This window comes from Monodon monoceros, unplaced genomic scaffold (assembly GCF_005190385.1).
Source record: "Monodon monoceros isolate NGI ecotype Baffin Bay Population unplaced genomic scaffold, NGI_Narwhal_1 Super_Scaffold_11, whole genome shotgun sequence".
NCBI classification, from domain to species: domain Eukaryota; kingdom Metazoa; phylum Chordata; class Mammalia; order Artiodactyla; family Monodontidae; genus Monodon; species Monodon monoceros.
In genome coordinates, this window is record NW_021703767.1 from 5,354,719 (window position 1) to 5,375,954 (window position 21,236).

At 41.1% G+C, this 21,236-nt stretch overlaps 1 protein-coding gene across 1 annotated transcript in view; it reads left to right on the forward strand.

Annotated features, from left to right (window-relative positions):
• The window catches only part of DSCAM (DS cell adhesion molecule), a 744,700-nt gene that overhangs the window by 659,635 nt on the left and 63,829 nt on the right, over positions 1 to 21,236 (forward strand). Inside the window, exon 23 of the mRNA XM_029214644.1 lies at positions 15,935 to 16,088. Coding sequence (XP_029070477.1) covers positions 15,935 to 16,088 — 154 coding nt within the window. The remainder of the gene's footprint in view (positions 1 to 15,934; positions 16,089 to 21,236) is intronic.

Genomic DNA, 21,236 nt, shown 5'->3' on the forward strand with positions numbered 1-21,236 from the left:
GCTTTTACTTTTCTGCCAATGTATCGAAAGAAACACCAGAGGGCAGTCCCAGTTCTGTGTATTTTTCCTGCTCGTGTATCTGAACTTCTTTTCCTTTGAAATGACTTCATAGTCGAATGTAGAACATGGGAAGATAAATTAGGACACAGCCTACTCCGTAATTTAATCTTCTTTATGAGAGTCCCTCGGCTAACCTCCTTGCTGATGTAAATTTTCTCTCAAGATCCTCAATTCATGCCCCTTCCTTGTGAAAGTGCCTTGTTAAAAGACACAGGCTCTTTTCTCTAATATGTACGATGCATTGTCTGATTATAGGCATTTGTTTCACGGTGTTCTCTCAGGTCAGCTTAGTAAAAGGCGTCAGCACATGAAACTTTGTATGTTGCCAGACAAGAAACTGGAAATTTGTCTCAAGGCTGGTTGTCTAAAAGTGGTGCTTGGTAAACATTAATCTCACTGTGAGGGACCAGCTAATGCAAAGAGACATCAACCTTCCCAGTCAGAGCAAAACCTCAAATCTGTTTGATTAAGGAATTCATCATATAATTTTTGGAACCATGGCTATTACTTTTAGTATATAATGGTTTGGCTGATCAATTCATACACTATGAGAAGCAATGGAAATCCAAAGTAATGAGCTAGCCTTGTAAGGTCCCAGGTAGAAAGTAGTTAACCTGGATTTCCTCTCTAACGACCCTCCCTACTTAAAAGCAGACTGTGAACAATGTTATATATTACATAAGAACTAGGAGGTAGAAATTGTCTATTCTGCAAGGCTAAGCTGATGGACATAGAAATGTGAAATTAGATAGCACAAACTTCTCATTAATGAAGAATAAAAATCAGAAGGTCTAAAAAATTATATCAGTGAGCTATGATCCACCTCAGTTATTCCAGTTTCAGAAGATAATGTTAGCCAGTTCCTGCACAAAGTAGAGCTCAGTAGATGCTGCTGAATGAGCAAATGAGACTCATAGCAGCTAACTCTCCACAGTGGCACCCACAACTCAGAATTAAGCAAGTCTTCTGGGAAGCAAAGAAAGTAGCCTCTACCAGGTCCAGACAACATTCAAGCCAAGGTAGCAGGTATGTGTTTGCCTCCCAACACTCCCTAGACTGCATTGCCTAAAGCTATAGTGGGGCTGAGGACAAGACAGAGTGGCTTTAGAGAACCACAAATACTCAGGAATCTCAAGTCAAAAAAATGGTGCAATAACAGAATCAGGGAAGTAGTATCTAATGTGACCACCTGAATTTATAATGATGCTCATCATAATATTGATTGTTCCTCTCTCAGAAGTCACCATGGGCCTCCTGGTGGTAAAATTCCATTGCCTCTTAGGAAGAAGTAATGCTCTTCCTATTTTAAGTTGTAGCATCACAAGCTATTATATAGTTATTTGTTTTTAAATTTGTTTTTCTTAGCTTCCATTATCCTTTTATTCTTTCTCCTTTGTCCTCCCTCTCCCTCAACACCCCACCCTTAAAAGTAGGCATTTTTCAATACCCTACCTTCTTTTCATATTCTTTACTATCTCCCTGAATAATTGAATCTATTCTCATAACTTAACTATCATCTGAAGTTAAGGGGTTCAAAATGTTTATCTCTAACTCTGACAATCTTAGAGAACCAATCAGTCCTATATTGTCAACTTCCTACCATCCATGTCTTCTTGGAGACCCCACCACATCCAACATGTCCAGAGCCAAATTCATTCTTGCCCCCCCTTCTGTTTCTGTTTCTCAGCTAAGCTAATCATTACCTTTGACTAAGCTAATGATTACCTTAGACAAAGCTAAGCCTTAGATTACCTTTGACTCCTGTTCTCCCTTTCCACTCATTATCTGATTGGTTTCCAAATCATTTCTTCATTTACCCAGCAAATCTCTGTAGAGGGCTACCCTGTGCCAAGGGCTGAGCCAGAGTTGGAGGTATATCAGTCAGGAGAAGCTGAGTTATGCTGTGTAACAAGCATGTCTAAAAATCTCAGTAATTTCCACAAATAACAGCTTTATTTTTCTTTCACATTCATGTTCATTGTGAGTTGGTGGTAGCTCTGATCCATGTTATCTTCACTCCAGGAAGGACCCATATGGGTTTTATGGCAGAGGGAAAGAAATCTCTGGAGGGTCTGACATAGGCATTAAATGCTCCAGCACAAATCAATGGCTAGAATCCATCACATAGCCTCACTCAACCACAAGGGAACCAAGATTACAATCCGAACACATACCCAGAAGACAGGCAAACCAGAATGTTTGGAGAACAACTCTAATATAACCATGGGACTGCAATGACAAAGGATAGAGTGTCTTTCTTTGAAAAGTTCCTAGTTCTATGGAGGGCAGAAAATACTAGAGATGGTCACTGCTCTGTGTGGCATGGTAAATGACACAACAGTGGCATGGACAGCACTGGATGACACAGGAGTCAGGTAGGAGGGTGTTACTCAAATAATCAGGCCAGAGACTGTTACTTAGGACATATATACAGCCCTGGCTTGCAGAAGGGGAAGAATTGTACCTGATGAGAGGGTTTTATGACCAAGGGAAATAGCACCTGCAGAGTGACATTGTGTCATGAAGAGTCTTTCTCCACAACATCTTTCTAATCCTCTCCCTTCCTTTCACTCCCACCACCCTTGCCTTGGTTCAAGTCCTTGCTTGGGAAACCAAACTAGGGCAGAAGCCTTTCCACTACCCATATCCATTCCCTTCCACTGTCTGCATCACTGTCATAATTATTCTTCCAAATTCTTTGTCCAATCATGTCATGCCCTTGTGCAAATTTCTTGGATAACTTCTCCCTTTTTACCTAAAAAATGTTCAGAATTCTCAAGATGACCTGGGCAGATTTCCATAACCCAGCTCCAATGGTTGTTCAATCTCCTATTCTACTAACCTTCCTCCATCCAAAATCTAAGCCACACTGTGTCTCCTGTGTGTGTGTGTGTGTGTGTGTGTGTGTGTGTGTGTGTGTTGTGTGTGTATTGTGTGTGTGTATTAGGTCCTCCTCCTCCTTGTCTTTTCCCTCTCGCCCTCCCATGTAATAATGTTTATTCTTAAGGCTCAACTTAGATGCCACATTATTTATTCTAACATTGTTGAGCACTTGCCATATTCTAGCTGCTATGTGTTAAATGCTTTATGCTTATAGTTTCCAAACTTGTTTTTTCATGACTCACAATCGGAAATATATTTTATGATCACACTCCAGTACACACACACAGCAAAAGCCTTGTAAACAAAACTTCATTTACTACACATGATGCACTCTGATATTTTCTGTTATATTTGATTTTTTTTTCTTCTTTTATTTTTTAAATGATTTCCAGGCCCACTAAATTGCTTCTATGGACCACATTTTTAAAAATACTGCTTTCAACAGTTAATTCTGATGATTACCTTATGCAAGAGGGGTTGTTTTTATTCTCTTCTCTGTACTGGTGCTGACATGGAGACTGTGCAGCCTGCCCAGGACCACGCAGCTTAGCAAGGTAAAGACAGGGTCTGTAGCCCACAGGGGCCTGAGCTTAGGAACTAGGCTCTTCACCCTAACAGCCTACTGCCTTCCCCGGGGAAGCTGGCCCCATTTCGCCTCAGCATCCCCAGCACTGATTTTTAACCTCTCTTTGACGTAACCATAATCTCATGCATCACTGTTGGAGGCGGGCATAACTGAGCCCCTGCAGTGTCACGTCAGTTTCTTAAATACAGGAACCACAGTTAGTTACTATTATACCTTTGGAAACCCCGGTATTATGGTGACATAGTAGATGTTCAGCAAATGCTATGTTGAATTAAATTTTATGGATGATGGCTATGAGTCAACCAATAGAGGTTAAACTGTATAATGAAGTTTCTACTTAATAAGGCAGGAAAAGTGTGTTATATACTTTGGGATGCTTTCCATCCCCTAAGGATTTAGATAAAATGCCTGTGCTTTTGAGTCACTGACATGGAAATCATTCTGCCACAGTTCCAGCTAAATGACTTATTGCTGGACCTCTTTATTCTGTAATGGCAAAGCTGTAAATTATGGAGTTGCCAAAAGTCATCCAAAGAATACACAGTCATGTTTCACATACATATACGCAAGTAATCACATGTCAGCAGATCTTTTTTGGGCACGTCTGTGTGACAGGCATGCATTAGGCTCTCTATGCTCTTGAGATTAACTGAGCTCTACTCTAGCACTCAGCATCTTATCATATGACTGGGAGAAAACTAGAAAAGTTTCCTTGAACAGACCTACAGCTAAGCATATGAAAACCAACTCTGGTTTTATAAAATTTCTGGGGAAGTATCAATATATTCTTGAGCTTCCTTAGAAATATCTCAGTATTTCATGGCCAGTTCTGATGAAATATGTTCTAAATCTGCTTTAAATTTTTTGTGCTGCAATTTACATATATTTATTAGACTCCAACTCTTTGGGGGAGTGAGGGGAAGTACATGCTATCTTGTATAATCTAGTTCTTTAAAAAGATGAAGAACAATAATCTAGTTCTTTATCTATCCTCAATGAACCAGCCAATAACTGCTCAATATTTCTGTTAAGTCCATATTTTAATTTTTTTTAAATCATCATCTGTGGTGCTTCAGTATCATTGGGCATAAAGTGAAGCTGTCCAGTTGCTATAATAGGTCAAAATGCAGGTGACCCCTATGCTAAGGTTGGGAGAAAGCTTGGCCTTTAAAATCCTGAGCCCGATTTTGGACTTTATTGAACAAAGGGAAGCAGAATCATTTATTCAAATGGAATTTCTGTACAGAAACAAGCCCTAAAAATCACTCTTCAAGCCCAGTCTCACAAGATTGCCTGTCCAATTTTGCAGATAAATTGCCAATATACATTCTGGCTTTGAACTGCCATTCATTCAGACTAGACAGCATTGTAAACTTCTCCACTGCTTCTTACTGCTTCCAAAGTAGCCACAGATGAAGATGCCCTTTTGATCAACTAGCTTTTGGAGTTTTTGAAAGATTCCAGCCTTGAAAACATATCATCTTTTTGACTTGGTCTGATACAGACATGGGGTACTATTTAAGGAAATAAATGGCTTCAGATCGTTTTCAATTAAGAATTAAGAATGGCTATTTTTTTTCCAAAACTATATATTATACCTCTATTACATTTATTACCTAGAACAGCCTTTCTCACAATTTCTTTCTTATATTGTGAGAAGTTATGAAATGCTAAACCAGTTCTTTTGTGCAAAATTTGTTGAATAGCTGATAGCAATCAAGTTAAATTAATAAAGCCTTTTTACAGAGAGATCATTTGTATGGCAGATGGTATGACAACAGGGAAAGGATAAGACAAAACTGTACTAAATGGAGGTGATTTTGTTTGAAAGAGAGTGGGAAATATAAGGATCCTGTAATGTCAGTCTGTCTATTGGGACAATGCCCTGATTCTAAACAGTAGCATGGAGAAACTAGTTTCTTTCATGCCTTTTCTGCATATCACTTTAATTCACTTGCAGAACATTATAACAATAATTTTTATATTTGGGAGACCCAAATTAAAATATTTTATGTTTGGAAGTCTTTTTTAAGTAGCCCATAGCCATTTATATAATAGCCGATAGAGTGATCTTGGTAAAGTACAGAGGAAACCACCAAAATTGACTAAGATAAAACAAGTAGCTTTAATATGCCATTATGTCTATGAGAGCTGGCCATCTTAGTCTATTTCGTTAGGAAGATCTTTGTGCTGTATTATCTTCTTCTAGCGATGAAAATAATGAAATAAAATGGAAATCAGATCAAAATGTATTATACATAGAAATCTTAAAAAGAGGTAAATCTTAAATTGATCCAGCTAACTGTTTATTCTTCTTGTAATTGAGGCTACTTCTCTGCCACTAAACAGAAAGATTTTATATGCTCTGAAAGAGTCATTGCCCTATAATTAAAAGAACTATCATTTTGTTTATTCTGCTTTGGAGGTTCTTTTAATCACTGCTGTGAACATTCTATCTATGAAATCATAGCATTCAATTTTTTTAAAAATAGGATGTTAATAATTAGATGTTAAAACTTTTTAAAGTACCATATTTCTTTGATAGAATTAGTGTTTCATTAAAAACTTACTTGGAATTTTTTAAAGTGGAATTCTGTTTATATCCATCAGAAATGCTGAATAATTTGATCTGAGCAGGCTGCAACTCCATAGTCATCCTCTACACGTGTTTTTCTGTTGTGCTCAAATAAATTATAGGTCATTATTAAAGTCACTAAGACAACAGACATTTCCTCAGTCCATTCCAAAGAGTGGTTGGTGGGTCCCGACCCTGCAACGTTCTAGCCTAGGATCCCTGGGGGATAAGTGGAGGGCGGAGGGTGAGGCAAGGCCCACTCAGAGAGCCTGAAGCATCCATGGGGGAGTGATGGTAAGAACATACAAGATTATAATCCAAAGGGCACTCTAGGATTGACCCCATACTAGGACACAAAGCAAGCCTCAACATATTTAAGAATATGGGAATTATTTCAAACATCTTTTCTGACCACACCTGCATGTAACTAGAAATCGACCACAGAAAAGAAATGAGAAAAAAACTATTACATGGAGACTAATCCAAAGGGCAATAATGATAAGGACCCTAAGGGACATATAAACAAAGGGAAAATATAACACCTGATTGAGGGGATTAAAGAAGGCTTTACAAGTTCATCTGTTCAGCTCAATAGTGTAAGAGATTTGAAAATGGATTCAGCCACTATTGGGTAAACATCCAGTTTTATAGAAATTACTAAAAAGCATTTAAAGTAGCTCATTGTGGCTAATTTTATCTTATTTACTGGTTAAAAAGTATCTTAGACATGAAAGGAAAAACAATACACCAGAATCCCAAGACAAGAATAATTCTGGAGTGAAAGTAGGACTGGAAGATGCTGTTCCTCGCCTTTTCATGGGGTGATATTAAAGCACTAGGATAAGACTAACCTAAGCAACCTTCACATCATTTTGAGGAGGATACTATTGAGTTCCTCAGAAATGCATGACTCCACCCACCAGACCTAAAGGCAGAACACTGGAAATGTGAGCTCTCTGGCTTGGGTGTTGAAAGGTGAATATCGTTAGCTGTATTTTCCACTCTGGGTACAATTTTAGGGAGGCAAGCATGTCAGAAGCCTTGTAAAAACTTGCTATAAATTTTTTTTAAAACAAATGCATGAAGTTCCCATATATTTTCCTAGGCATTTTACAAATGTGAATTCATGTCCTTGACTATGACAGGGATAGTTTTAGGAAGGGAATTCAAGTGATTTTATTTCTAGATTTTAGTAGGAATTTGTCAGTTGTCTTATTTTAATTTTTCCTCCATTTGCCAAACCATGGTTATATCTCCATCCTTGATGAGCAAACTTACCTTATAATCTATTCAATGGAATTGAATTCAATAAATGTCTATGAATTCAAACTCAGCAACTATTTGTGATCTTTTATTATTACTAGGCATGGTATTAAGAGCATCTGCACAGCCCAAAGGAAAGATCTGTAGTCCAGCGAGCTTGTATGGCTGGCCCCAGATGTCCTGTACCTGTTGTCAAGCCTCATCGTACACATATTTCTAATCACGTCAGCCTCCACACTTCCAGTGCAATGGTGTTGGCATAATACCCCAACTACCTCCCAGAGCAAAAACCCATGAACATTTGATTTGAAGCACGATATTTAGCTCAATAGATAAACTACTTACACATTTTATAATTTAAGTGTGTGTCTTGAAAGAATACTGAAGTCTTCCCTCAAGAAAACTATGGACTGTCCCTGTTACGTGACACCAGCTAAAGAGAACAGCCCTGTTCTTCTTATTCAACAATCTCTGAAGGACCAAGAAACACATAACTCGGCTGCCACATGGAGGATTGCAACTGGGAGTGATTAATTAATAATCAATGTCAGTTAACTCTGGGTTCTGATAGAATCAGCATATGTTTAAATACTTTTTAGATGAGAAAGAACAACCTTTTCTCAAATGGCTAACAGGAATTTATGATGGGCGCAGAATATTGGCCACCCCAATCCACAAATGCCCTGTCTGCTCCATCATGCTGGCACCGACCAGAATTAGAAAGGAGCTGTGGGGCAGAATTTCCCATCAAGAACCAAGCATACACAAGTCAGATACCTGGCATCAGAGCTTTCTTCATGTTGCTTGGTTTTGTATTCCCACAGGTCATGAAGTAACACAAGCCTTCCCTTAAAACAAAGGTTTAGCCCAACTATAGTAATCCATTCAAGGTTAATTCATATTGTAGGAATAATAAAATCTTCTAGAATGGCTAATATCTCTGTCCTGACTCTGAAAATGATGAGACTAGAGAGTTAAAGATCTACCAGAAGAAAATTAAATATTTAGATACTTTAATATAGAGAAAAGTGTCTTTCTCCCCCTCCCCATAAATTTCTCCTTTTGACAAATTTGATTCATTCATCCCTGAGAAACTACACTGGGAGTTTGTGTTTCTTTATACTACCATTTCCTATCTTGTTGCCCTTAGAGTGTAGCTCTGCTTTGTTATTTTCTATTCTATTTTCCATTCTATCCCTCCATGCTCATTTAATGCTTCAAAGTCTTTGAAGGATCAGCCTAGCTGAAGTATCAGGAAAAATCCGGAAATAAAATCAATCCCTCTCACTGAGCATTCCCAGTATTTGGGAGGTAATATCATACAATGGAATGCAGGTAGAAATTGGCAAGTCAGTTTAAACATGATTCAATCCTTGTGTTGGAAAATCTGGTATCCAATAAAAAGAAAATTAAGGAAATGTAAATATAATCAATGCTATTATACATCATATAAAATTTTAAGGAAAATGTTCCATAAGGAAGTAATACTCATCCTCCCTCTTTCCCAGAACAACATATTTGGCTGAGCATTGAGAAGAGTTTAAACAAATAGATTTGCTTCACTACCCTGAATGGGTTTCTGATTAACCTTTTTCCCATTTAGCTCTTTTTCTCTTACCTGTTGCCACCTCTTGAATTTGTTAGCAATGGTTGAATTTTGCACCATCTATGGATAAGTAATGCTGTTTAAAACAAATATTATATAATTTTCAGTACCCCCCTTTATTGGAGACATCTCATACCTGTGGGCATCCCTCTGGAGACAGCTAGCCTTGCTCTCCCTTACAGCGTCCACGTGTGAGCATCCTTAACCAAGCACCTGCAAGTGACAGCTAGTCCTAGCACAGCCTTCTCTCCTTTCGTGAGCAGGGCTAGCCTTTAACCTTCTCAAATGTGACTCACCTATCTCTGCGGTGAGTTCAAAGGCCCCTACCGCCCATAGGTGGGAATGTACACAGACATCTCTCAACAAAAATATCCTATTCTTGACTCAGCTTCTTATGGGACCCAGAGATAAGTGACGGTCAGAACATTAGAATCAGAAATCCCTGCATAGGTGGTCTCACATTTTTGTAAGGAAAGAAAGTACTGGCATCTTTGGGACTATTCTCACCTTTTAAGGACACTGCTAAAACTTCATGATAACAGGAAAAGTCACATTTAATATCCAGTTACATATATAACAAAGAAAACGAATCAACTCTTCAATTATTTAAATTGTTCAGTCAATTTTCTGCTTGCCCTGCTACTGAGACCAAAAAACTGGTGCCCAATTTTATGGCAGTCATCAGGGGAGCATAGTGGCAGCACCAGTGCAACCAATTTTCCCAAATAACCAGTAGGAACCCCTGAATAGCTTGACGCTAATTTTCTATCCTAATCCTTAGAGAAAGTTCATTCCAACTGGGGGAAGTTTTTATAAATAAACCTCTTTTACTTCAACTTTTGGTCAGTCTTCTCTGTAAATGGTGAAACAGATATTGTTGCATAAGAAATCATAGTTTTATCATTGATTTTAGCTATGCTTCAGGTAATTTTCAGGTATGTTTCAGGTAAAAACTAACTAAATAAGGGCCAATTGTAGCTTATAGACCGGATAGTGATTGAGCTTTACCTAAGGACTCTGCACTCTTCATGGAAAATTTTGTAAATATATTTTAAAGCTCTGTTGAAGCTGAATGTTCAGTAAGCGCAATTGTTATAATTTGCACATCATAAGCTTTGTAAAATTAATTTGGCAACAACATTGCCTTCGAACATTACAGAACACAAGTACACACAGTCTTGGGATTGTCTTCTTGGTTTTCCAGGAAACAAGTCAAACTCCCTCTGAACTTCTAGAGGAATTAATGTTCCCCATGATTTTCTATCGCGGAGTCAGGCTGGTGTGCATAAGGGGATGGGGGTTGGGTGGCTAAAGTGGGGCAAGTGGAGTACAGATGCACAGATGCACCCTAGCACGTATGCACATCTGAGCACTAGTCTCCCTTTAGTCATCTGCACTAGGTATCTGTATGTTAAATATTTGACAATGGGAAATTCTCTGACATTATTTTTTGTTGAGAGAGCATAGGTTTTATGACAATTAGGAGGTATATTAACACTTGTGTCCCCTGTTTAATTGCAGAGCTGGGGCTGCAGCTTATGCGGCCTCGTGACCTACATAAGGTTTACTTTACAGCTCACAAGGGTAAAAGTAAGCTCTTCACGTGTTTGATTGCTTGCAATTGGCAGCATGGGGTGTGAGGAAGCAGCATTGGACTTGAATCAGAAGCCCTGAGCTTGAGTCTCTGCTCACCCTTGTCTGGCACAGTGACCTCAGTGAGTCACTTACTCTGGACTTTAGTTTCCCTACAATATGGATAGGCTGAGAATTTTCCAAATCTTTAAGTTCTAGTTCCTTTTGGCTTACCAATTCCTTCTTCAGTTTATGTCTCTCTTCTCAAATTTACTACCACTGTCAGTAGGAACCAACACTTTGTTAAGAAATCTCCTCTGCTAAACATCCAATTTCATCACTTGCAGGTTCTACCTTCCACAAAATACTAGAACATGACCACCATTCAGCCAGGTTCTTTGCCACTTTGTAACAAGGATTACCTTTTCTCCATTGTCCAATAACATGTTCCTGATTTCCATCTGAGACCTCACTAAAATGGCCTTTACCATCCGCATTTCTACCAGCATTCTTCTCATTATTATTTGCGTATTCTCTAAGAAGACTGAGGCTTTTCCCTCAGCTCTCCTCTTTTCTTTCTGAGCTCTCACCAGAATCACCTTTGGCGAACACTTCATGGCAATCTCAGCTTGTTCTATCTTCAGCCTCAAAACTCTTCCAGCCTCTACCCATTTCAAAGCCACTTCCACATTTTTAGGTATTTATTACAGCAGCACCCCGTTTCTCAGTACTAATTTCTGTGTTTGTCTGCCTGGACTGCTATTTTGTTATTAAGTTCATAGATGTTTAGGATTGCTGTGTCCTCTTGATGAATTGATCCCTTTATCATTATAAAATTACTTTCTTTATCACTGGTAATATTCTCTGCCCATAAATCTACTTTGTCTGATACTAATATAGCCATTGCAACTTTCTTTTGATTGGTGTTAGCCTGGGATAGATTTTCTGTCCTTTTATTTTTAACCTGCTTGTATTTTTATATTTGAAAAGCATTTCTTGTTGGCAGCATATGGTTAGGTATTACTTTTATATCCAGTCTCAAAATCTCTGTTTTTAATTAGGATTTTAGATCATTTACACTTAAAATAATTATAGGTATATCGATGTAGGTTTAAATCTATAATCTTGCTACTTGTTTATTGTCCTATTTGTTTCCTGTTTACTCCTTTTTAGACTTCTTTGGATCAACTGAATATTTTTTATAATTCTATTTTATTTTCTGTTGTCTCATTAGTTTTATTTTACTCTTATTTTGTAACTTTAGTGGTTTCTTTGGGATTAAGGCATATCCCTTTTCATTCTGCATTCAAGTGATATTATGTACTTCACGTACAGTTTGAGAGCCTTACAATACCATGCTTCCATTTTGTTTCCCTTCCTAACATTTGTGCGATTGTTTTCATACATTTTACTTTTATATATTTTATGAACCCCACACTACATTTTTATTATCTTTTAATTATCAATTATCTTTTAATGAGATGTAAATAATAAAAAATCATATGTATTTATTTACATTGTTACCATTTCTGGTATGTTGCGTTCCTTTGTGTGAGCTTATATTTCCACCTGGTGTCATTTTTCTTCCGCCTGAAGAACTTCCTGTAGCATTTCTTGTAGTGTGGCTCTGCTGTTGATTAATTCTTTCAGCTTTTTCTATATTTGAAAAAGTCTTTTAATCTCTTTCATTTTAAAATATGTTTGTTGAATATAGAATTCTAGGTTGACTTTTTTCTTTCAAAACTTTAAAACTGTTGTTCCACTGCCTTCTTACTTGGTGTCTTAGTCAGCTTGGGCTGTTATGACAAAAATGCCATAGATGGGGTGCTTTTAAGCAACAGAGACTTATTTCTCACAGTTCTGAAGGCTAGAAATCTGAGATTATGGTGCCATCATGGTAGGTAAGAGCCCTCTTCCCGGTTGCAGATTTCTCATTGTATCCTTACATGGTAGAAGGGGGCAAGGGAGGTCTCTTGGGCCTCTTTTATAAGAGCACTGATCCCATGGATGCCCTTTACCTCCCAAAAGCCACACCTTGGGAGTGTGGTTTCAATATATGAATTTAGGGGGGACATTCAGACTATAGCACTTGGATTGTTTTTGACAAGAAGTCTGTGACATCTTTAATTTTGTCCCTGCATATATAATATGTCTTTTCTCTGGCTACTTTTAAGATTTTCTCCCTATCACTGGTTTTGAGCAATTTGATTATGATGTGCTTTGGTGTGGTTTTCTTCATATTTTTGTGGCTGGGTTTTATTGAGATTTTTGGTTTTCTGGGTTTATAGTTTTCATCAAATTTGGAAAATTTTCAGCCACTATTTCTTCAAATGCTTTTTCTATCCTGCCTCTTTTAGTGATTCCAATTACATGTATGTTAAGCTGCTTGATGTTGTTCCATAGCTCACGAATGCTGTGTTAAATTTTGTATTCTCTTTTATCTCTGTGTTCCACCTATTAATATATCTTCAAGTTCACTAACCTTTTTTTTTTCCTGCAAGATCTCATCTGCTAATAATCTACTCCAGTGTATTTTTCATCTCACATATTGTAATTTCATCTCAAGTTTGACTTGGGTCTTTTTATATCATTCATGTATCTATTTAGATTTTTTAATATCTGGTTATAATACAATTATAATAACAGTTTTAATGCCCTTGTCTGCTAAATCTAATATCTGTGTCAATTATGGGTCAATTTTTTTTTTTTTTGTGTGTGTGGTACGTGGGCCTCTCACTGCTGTGGCGTCTCCTGTTGCAGAGCACAGGCTCCAGACACGCAGGCTCAGCGGCATGGCTCACGGGCCCAGCCACTCCGCGGCATGTGGGATCTTCCTGGACCGGGGCACGAACCCGCATCCCCTGCATCGGCAGGCGGACTCTCAACCACTGCGCCACCAGGGAAGACCTATGGGTCAATTTTGATTGATTAAATTTTATTTTCTTCACGAGTCCTTTTTTCTTATTTGTTTCTTTGCATTTCTGGATTTTTTTTTTTTTTTGCCTCTGAGTCCTTGTGGGATTTATTATTATTATTATTACTATTATTATTATTCAAACAGAAATTCACAAAAATTATAATCATCCTTGTGGGATTTTTTATAGCAGCTTTTTAAAAATTTATTTTATTGAAGTATAGTTGATTTAAAGTGTTGTGTTTGCTGGGTCATATGGTAGTACAGAGTGAAGTAAGTCAGAAAGAGAAAAACAAATACCATATGCTAACATATATATGGAATCTAAAAAAAAAAGGTTCTGAAGAACCTAGGGGCAGGGAGGAATAAAGACGCAGACATAGAGAATGGACTTGAGGACACGGGGATGGGGGGAAGGGGGGGAAGGGTAAGCTGGGACGGAGTGAGAGAGTGGCATGGACATATATACACTACCAAATGTAAAAGAGATAGCTAGTGGGAAGCAGCCACATAGCACAGGGAGATCAACTCGGTGCTTTGTGTCCACCTAGAGGGGTGGGACAGGGAGGGTGGGAGGGAGACGCAAGAGGGAGGGGATATGGGGATATATGTATACGTATAGCTGATTCATTTTGTTATACAACAGGAACTAACACAACAGTGTAAAGCAATTATTCTCCAATAAAGATGTTAAAAAAGGTGTTAATTTCTGCTGTACAGCAAAGTGATTCAGTTATACATATATATATTATTTTTCATATTCTTTTCCATTATGGTTTATCACAGGATATTGAATATAGTTCCCTTTTCGTTTATCCATTCTATATATACTAGCTTGTATCTGCTAATCCCCAACTCCCAATCCATCCCTCCCCCACGCCCCTCTCCCTTGGCAGCCACCAAATCTGTTCTCTATGTCTGTGAGTCTGTTTCATAGATAAGTTCACATGTGTCCTATTTTTAGATTCCACATATGATATCAATCATATGGTGTTTGTCTTTCTCTTTCTGACTTACTACACTTAGTATGATAATCTCTAGCTCCATCCATTATAATAGCTTTTATGAGTTATAATTCACATACCATGAAATTCATGCTTTGAGAGTATACAATTCAGTGGCTTTTAGAATATTCAGAGAGTTGCACGATCCCCATCATTATCTAATTTTAGAACATTCATAATCCCCCCCAGAAAAACCCATACGCAATAGCAATCTATCCCCGTTCCTCCTCTCTCCCACCCTGCCCCTGGCAACCACTAATCTACTTTCTGCCTCTGTGGATTTGCCTATTCTGGACATTTCATACAAGGTAACCATAAATGTATATTTTCTTGTGATTGGCTTCTTTCACTTAGTATAATGTTTTCAAGACCCATCCAAGTTAAGCATGTATTGGTACTTCGTTTTTTCTATTGCTGAATAATCCTCCATTGTATGGATGCAACACATTTTATCTGTTCACAAGTTGCTAGATAGTTGGATTACTCATATCTAGAAAATTTTTATTGAATGCCAAACATTGTGACTTTTACCTTACAGGGTACTGGATATTTTTATTCCTGTAAAATTTTTGACTTTTATTCTTAGATGCAGTTCAGTTCCTTGATGACAGTTTGATCTTTATGAATCTTGCGTTTAATATTTGTTAGGCGATACCAGTATGGTGTTCAGTCTAGGGCTAATTATTCCCCACCACCAAGGTAAGACGCTTAGGCACTATGTCCAATGGTTCCATGGATCTCGAGGGCTTCCAGTCTGGCTGGTGGGAGAAGGCACTATTCCCAGCCCTGCGTGAAAGCTGAGCACCGGAACGTCCAATCCTTTCAGGTGGTTCTTTCCCTGGCCTCAGATAGTTTCTCCTCATGCACACATCTGCTCAGCTGAAGACCCAGTGGGACCCTCTTCAGATTCTCCATGTAGCTGTCTTCCCGGTGCTCTGTCTTGGGGACTCCAGCCCCCTTCCAGGCTCTCAGCTCTGTCTCCTTGACTCAGGGAGGCTGCTGGACTCTTCCTGGATTCCCTTCTCTGTGCCATGGCCTGGCAACTCTCACAAAAATGTAGCAACCCTGCAACTGTTGGCCTCACCTCATTTATTTCCCATATTTCAGGGAGATGATCACTCTCCTTCATTAACCTGATGTGCAATGCCTTTAAGGTTGTTCCTATATTTTGTGTGTTCTTTGGTTGTCTCGGGTAGAATGGTCCATCTGGTTCTTGTTATTCCATCCCAGCGGAAAACAGCCGTGCCGTGACCCATAATGTAAAGGGTTAAATTACTCGTTGGTGGCTGTCATAGCTGCTGCATAGACAAATTCAGACTATGTAGATGTTGCAGATCCAGCCTTTTAGAGAGGGATGAGAGGTGGCTTTTGTTTCTTATAACAGATAATGTGTTAATAAGCATTCCTTTAGGAGATCCATTTGTGCCATTGGCCTCCTTGAATGTGGGAACATTTATGTCTCCTCTCACAGGTGATCAGCGAGTTTGAAGCCTCTCCTGACTCATTTTCCTACAGAATTCCTAACCTGAGTCGGAATCGGCAGTACAGCGTCTGGGTGGTGGCCGTGACCTCAGCCGGGAGAGGCAACAGCAGTGAAATCATCACAGTGGAGCCAGTAGCTAAAGGTATGCCACCCATTATGGTATGGGCCTCATCGCCTACGACTATTCAACTGGTTTTTTTTTTTGTTTTTTTTTTTTGCGGTACGCAGGCCTCTCACTGTTGTGGCCTCTCCCGTCGTGGAGCACAGGCTCCGGATGCACAGGCCCAGTGGCCATGGCCCACGGGCCCAGCCGCCCCGCGGCATGTGGGATCCTCCTGGACCGGGGCACGAACCCGCATCCCCTGCATCGGCAGGCGGACTCTCAACCACTGCGCCACCAGGGAAGCCCTATTCAACTGGTTTTGTCTCTATTCTCTCTGAAATAAAGCTTAAAATGCCCTAAAGATCAAGTAAACCAGAATACCATGTGTTATCACATTTCAGCCCAAGAAATAGATTTGCTGCTAGCTGGCACTGGGCTTTTGTGCAAATCAGGAAAGCATCCTCCTAAGGATGAATGGCTTTATAACTTCCAGTGCCTTGAGGGAAATTAGGAAAAAGAGCCCCCATTCACCCCTTTGGGTAGGTGAAAATCACTGCATAACAGCTTCCCAAGCAAGTTCTAGTATCTTCAAAATCAGGTCTCGTGCTTCTTAAAGAGAAATGTCTATTTTTTGGTCTATGGAATTTAGAACCTTACGAATATAAGAAAATCATTAGTTCTTCTTCTATTGATGGAATGCTGTATACAAAGACCTTAAGTAACAAAAGGAAGTTTGTTTTAGGAAGAAAAAGTTCCTAAAAGTGAATATAGTATCTTCACATGGAGATGTTAAATCTGGCCCTAAAAAGCACGTATAGACACAGAATTATTCCACTTATTCTACTTCTGGTACTTGCTACCATGTGGCGGTTAAAGTCCCCCTAAATTCGCCCTTGTCATGAATAAATGCATTTACCTCACAATTCCAGGCCGATAGGAGTTGTCCTGGGTTTGGGAATACACCACATTGGCAGTTTATTACTCATAAGGCTTCTAGGTGCCTGAAAGAGAAAATAAACATTCCAAGATTCCAACTTGCCCTCTAAGAGTGCTTGAAAACATGCTGGTAATGTGACAGCTAAGAAAGAGGCAGAATAAAGTGGTGAAGGAAAGAGAGAGTGGTGTCACATTTTGAACATACATTCAAATAGGAAATAAGTGTATTGTTGGTAAGGAATATAAATGGTGGATTTTTTTTGTCTCTTGTACTCTTTGATCATAATATCCAGCTACCCCCAACATACACTTTCTAACACTTAGAAAACAGTGATTATCAAAGGGCATCAGGGCTGTGGGATTTAAAACAAAGAAATGCAACATAAGATGTAGGGCTAGAGATAGCCTCACCTCTTCTGTACTCTTGTTCATTCAATGTTACGTCTCCAGACCCAGCCAGGAATGGCTTGGCTAAGGTAGAGGATGTGCCATACTCAGAGGGGAAACAACTCTAAAGTGGCTACTTCCACGGGAATAGGACTTGTCTGGGGATATTAAGTGTCATTTGGTCATTTAATAAATCATTTTGAGCGCTTATTGTATGTCAGGCATTATGCTAGCAATACAGGGATGATTTTGTCAAGGGAGCCTGACTGCTGTAGCAAAAAATCCTGTAAGTGTCAGTGGCTTAACCTGATAACCCAGACCAAAACAGATGTTTCTGGACTGGGTGGCTTTCCTGGGTGGCTCATTCCACATGGTGGCTCAGGGATCCTGGCCTCTTCCACCTTGTGATTTGAGATCCTGGGTCCTTTATTTCCAGCCATGTAGATGGAGAAAGAGAGCATGGAGTCTCATAAAGAAGGTTTTCACGGGCCAGATGTGGACGTGTTTACTTCATTTTTACCCATATTCCATTGTATAGAATGAAACATGGGTCGCACCTAATTTCAGAGCAGAGCTTGGAGATGAAGCCAGTCTGAATGTCCAGAATGAAAAGGAAACAGGGTGTGGTGAGCACACAGGAGTCTCTTCTAAGGATTATATACAACACACGTGTTTACTCTCTGCCCTCATGGAGCTCAAAATCGGGTGGGGACACAGTAAACAAAGCATCACAAATATACATGTATAATTGCAAACGTCAATAAATGCTTCAGAGAACCCGCTTTGGAACAGACCCCACTTAGAGCCTTGGCCACACAAGGACGAGTAAACGCAGTTACATGACAAGGTAAGAAGATGCGTCCCAGTGTTCGAAGGCCTCCAGCCTAGGAAGAGTTACGTGTGTCGGAGGTCTGGATGCTGGACCCGTGGGTCTGGGGAGGGGGCAGTGGTCTCAGGAGAGCCGGGGGGAAGGCAAAGGCCTGGCCAGGCTGGGCCTTCAAGGCTGTGTTAAGGATTTCAGATTCTACTCTAAGCAAAATGGAAAGACACTGTGGAGTCTTAGCCAGAGGAGGGACGTGATCCTATCTTTGTGTGTGCACGTGGATTAAGATTTCTTCTTAGAACAGCTTTAGGTTTATGGAGAAATTGTGATGCTAGTAAATAGAGTTGTGCACTTCACGTCAGGTTTCTCCATCACTGACATCTTACATCAGTAGGTGTACTCGTGACACCTAATGGCAGGTGTGTTTGAAGACCATGCTGATGTCTATATCCTGAGTGGATCACAGGGAGGTAAAGGTGGGAAATACAGGAGGCCAGACAGGAGCCCGAGCAGTCAGGCAGTGTGGCCTGGGCTAGCGTGGTAGCAGAGGGGCCTGAAAGGTGTGTCCTGGGTGTAGAAGTGATGGGACTCAGTGGACGATATGCGGGGGACAGGGGGAGAGCTGGAACGAACAAGCAAATCTAGCGCGCGTTGTTGTAGGTGGTGGTGTCATGTACTGGAGAGGATGACCGTGGAGGAAGGGGTTTGTGAGGCAGGTGAAAGGATGTGGGGACATTTTGGACACATTCAGTCTGATGTGACTGAGAGCCATCCACTTGGAGATTCTGTGCTGTTGGGCAAGTCCTGACTCTTCAGAGACATCTGGCAGGAGGCAGAGAAGGAGTGGGGTTGGCACCCAGGCACCCCTCACACCTGGGCTGGAGAGAGCCCACCTGGACCACAGAGGGAGGCGGAGAGTCAGGTCCAGGGGTAGCTGGAAGCACATGTCGGCTTGCACTGGGGAGGGAGAGGCCCGGGAGCTGGCAAAGAAAAGGGTGTCAGGCCAGACAGGCAGGGGCAGGACCAGGAGGGCGACGTCGGGAATTCGGCAGAGATGCTGCTGCCGGGAGACCAAGGGAAGCAAGACTGGCAGTGCCCTTGGGTTTGGCCATGCGGGGGACCTCAGGGACCTTCCAGAGAGCATTTGAGAGCATTTGTGGTGGGGCTCGAGGACCGGGTGACAGGAGAAAGTGGATGGGAGGTGGGGCAGCAGAGGGACTGAGCAGAACATTCTCTAAACGTACATCACCAGGAGGAAGTGACAGGAAGGAGAAGCGGGAGCGAGGGCAGGGTCTCACCCCAGGCAAAGCTCTGGTTTCTGAGGTTTACCGTGTCAGCTGCAGAGCACGCCGTGTGGCTGTGGGAAGGCTCTGTGGACAGAGAGGGGCGGGTAATACAAGATAAGGAGCTGACGGCCGCGGGATGAGCTTTGGAGAAGGAAACACAAGGGGGTTTCGAGATCCAGTGGCAGGAAATGCGAAGCTCCCGGCTGGGGTCTTCCAGTTTCTGTATCAAGTATCAGGCAGTTTGGGGCTGTGAAGGTAGGACCAGAGGTTTGAGAAAAGAAGGGACAACAGGAAGTCATCGTTGCAGAGAAGCGGGAGGAAACTTACTAACGAAACTGACACTGGCTGGGAGAGTGGAGAGGCCAGGTGAGGTTGGTGACTGTAAATCGACGGGGGGTTCCCAGGTTCCCGGGTACGTGGATTTCTCCAGAAATGTTCAGCTTCTCATGCTTAACTGGGGTTCACCCAGAGTTAGGGTTGATCTCCATGGGTTTTCCAGAAAGGGGCTGAGCTAGGGAACACCTCCGGGGTGGAGCAGACGTCCAGCTGGCAGGCACCACCCAGGAGCCCCAGACCCTGGCGAAGCATAAACCATAATGGCCGAAATGTCCAAGCTGGACAGGCTGAGGAAGCGAGTGCCGCTTGTTTTGCAGTTGTCGGAAGATAAAGGCAGGCTGGCAGCAGTGGCAGATCTGGGGGGTCCAAAAATCCAGGGTAAAGTTCAGGAAGAGGGCTGCTGCTTTGGTGGAGGGAGCAGCAGAATGAAACCACACATCCAGTCCTGGGGGAACGGCATCCTGGGAAGGAGCCCAGGACCGGGGGAGGGGTGTGGGGGGCAGACCCAGAGCACATGGCCCATGGCTGGAGCAGCACAGGAGCTGGGAGGGGTGTCCAGGTTGCTAGTGGGCTACGGTTTCTCATCAGAATCACCTGAGGTGCTTGTTCAAAGACAGACCCCCGGAGCCCACCCAAGATCTGCCGAATCACAGAGCCAGAGTAGGAATCTGTATTTTTAGCAAAGATGCTAGGTAATTCTCTCACCCGCTCCAGTCTGCTTAGTCTTAGAATTTCAGAGTAGGATCCTGTGAATTCCAACTTCCACAAACGGACATTAATTCTAGAAAGCGGGTGTGCTGGGCTTGAAGATGAAGTGGTTTTAGCCAGTGTTGTTCAAAAGCCTAGTGGAAAATCACTCATAAGTCCTGGAATTAATTTGAGGCGTTACAGCCAGCATATTAAAGAACTAAAATGGAATAGAGTCAAATGGGCTAGACTAGCTAGGCTTGAAAAGAAAGTAGAATATATCAGAATACATCATACACAGTAAGCATGAAGGTGTAGAACTTTTCTACGTACCTGTGTTTTCATTTACACACATATTAGGTGTGCAGCTTCTGGGATTCAATGTCAAATATATTTCTTACAGGGGGAGGGGCTGTTCGAAAGCTTGAAAGCCCCCCAACTCTAGCTGGGTTTCCCTAATCACCCCCATTTTGCTGCAAGGATATTCCTCATCATAAAAGGACGGTCTGAAGGGTTTGAAAGGGAAAATGCCAAACTTCCAATGTCAGAAATCCGATGCTACCTGCCCGGGATATTTTTGTTACTGTGATAGAAAATCAGAAAGGTCAGTAAGTGATAAAGCGGGCTCTGCCCTGGAATACTCCATTTCCAGGTGAAGGGTGCCATCTGTGAGCCACCTCCGAAGACCCTTCTCTAAGGAGGAAGAGCTGCAGCTTCCCCTGCAGGCAGGGA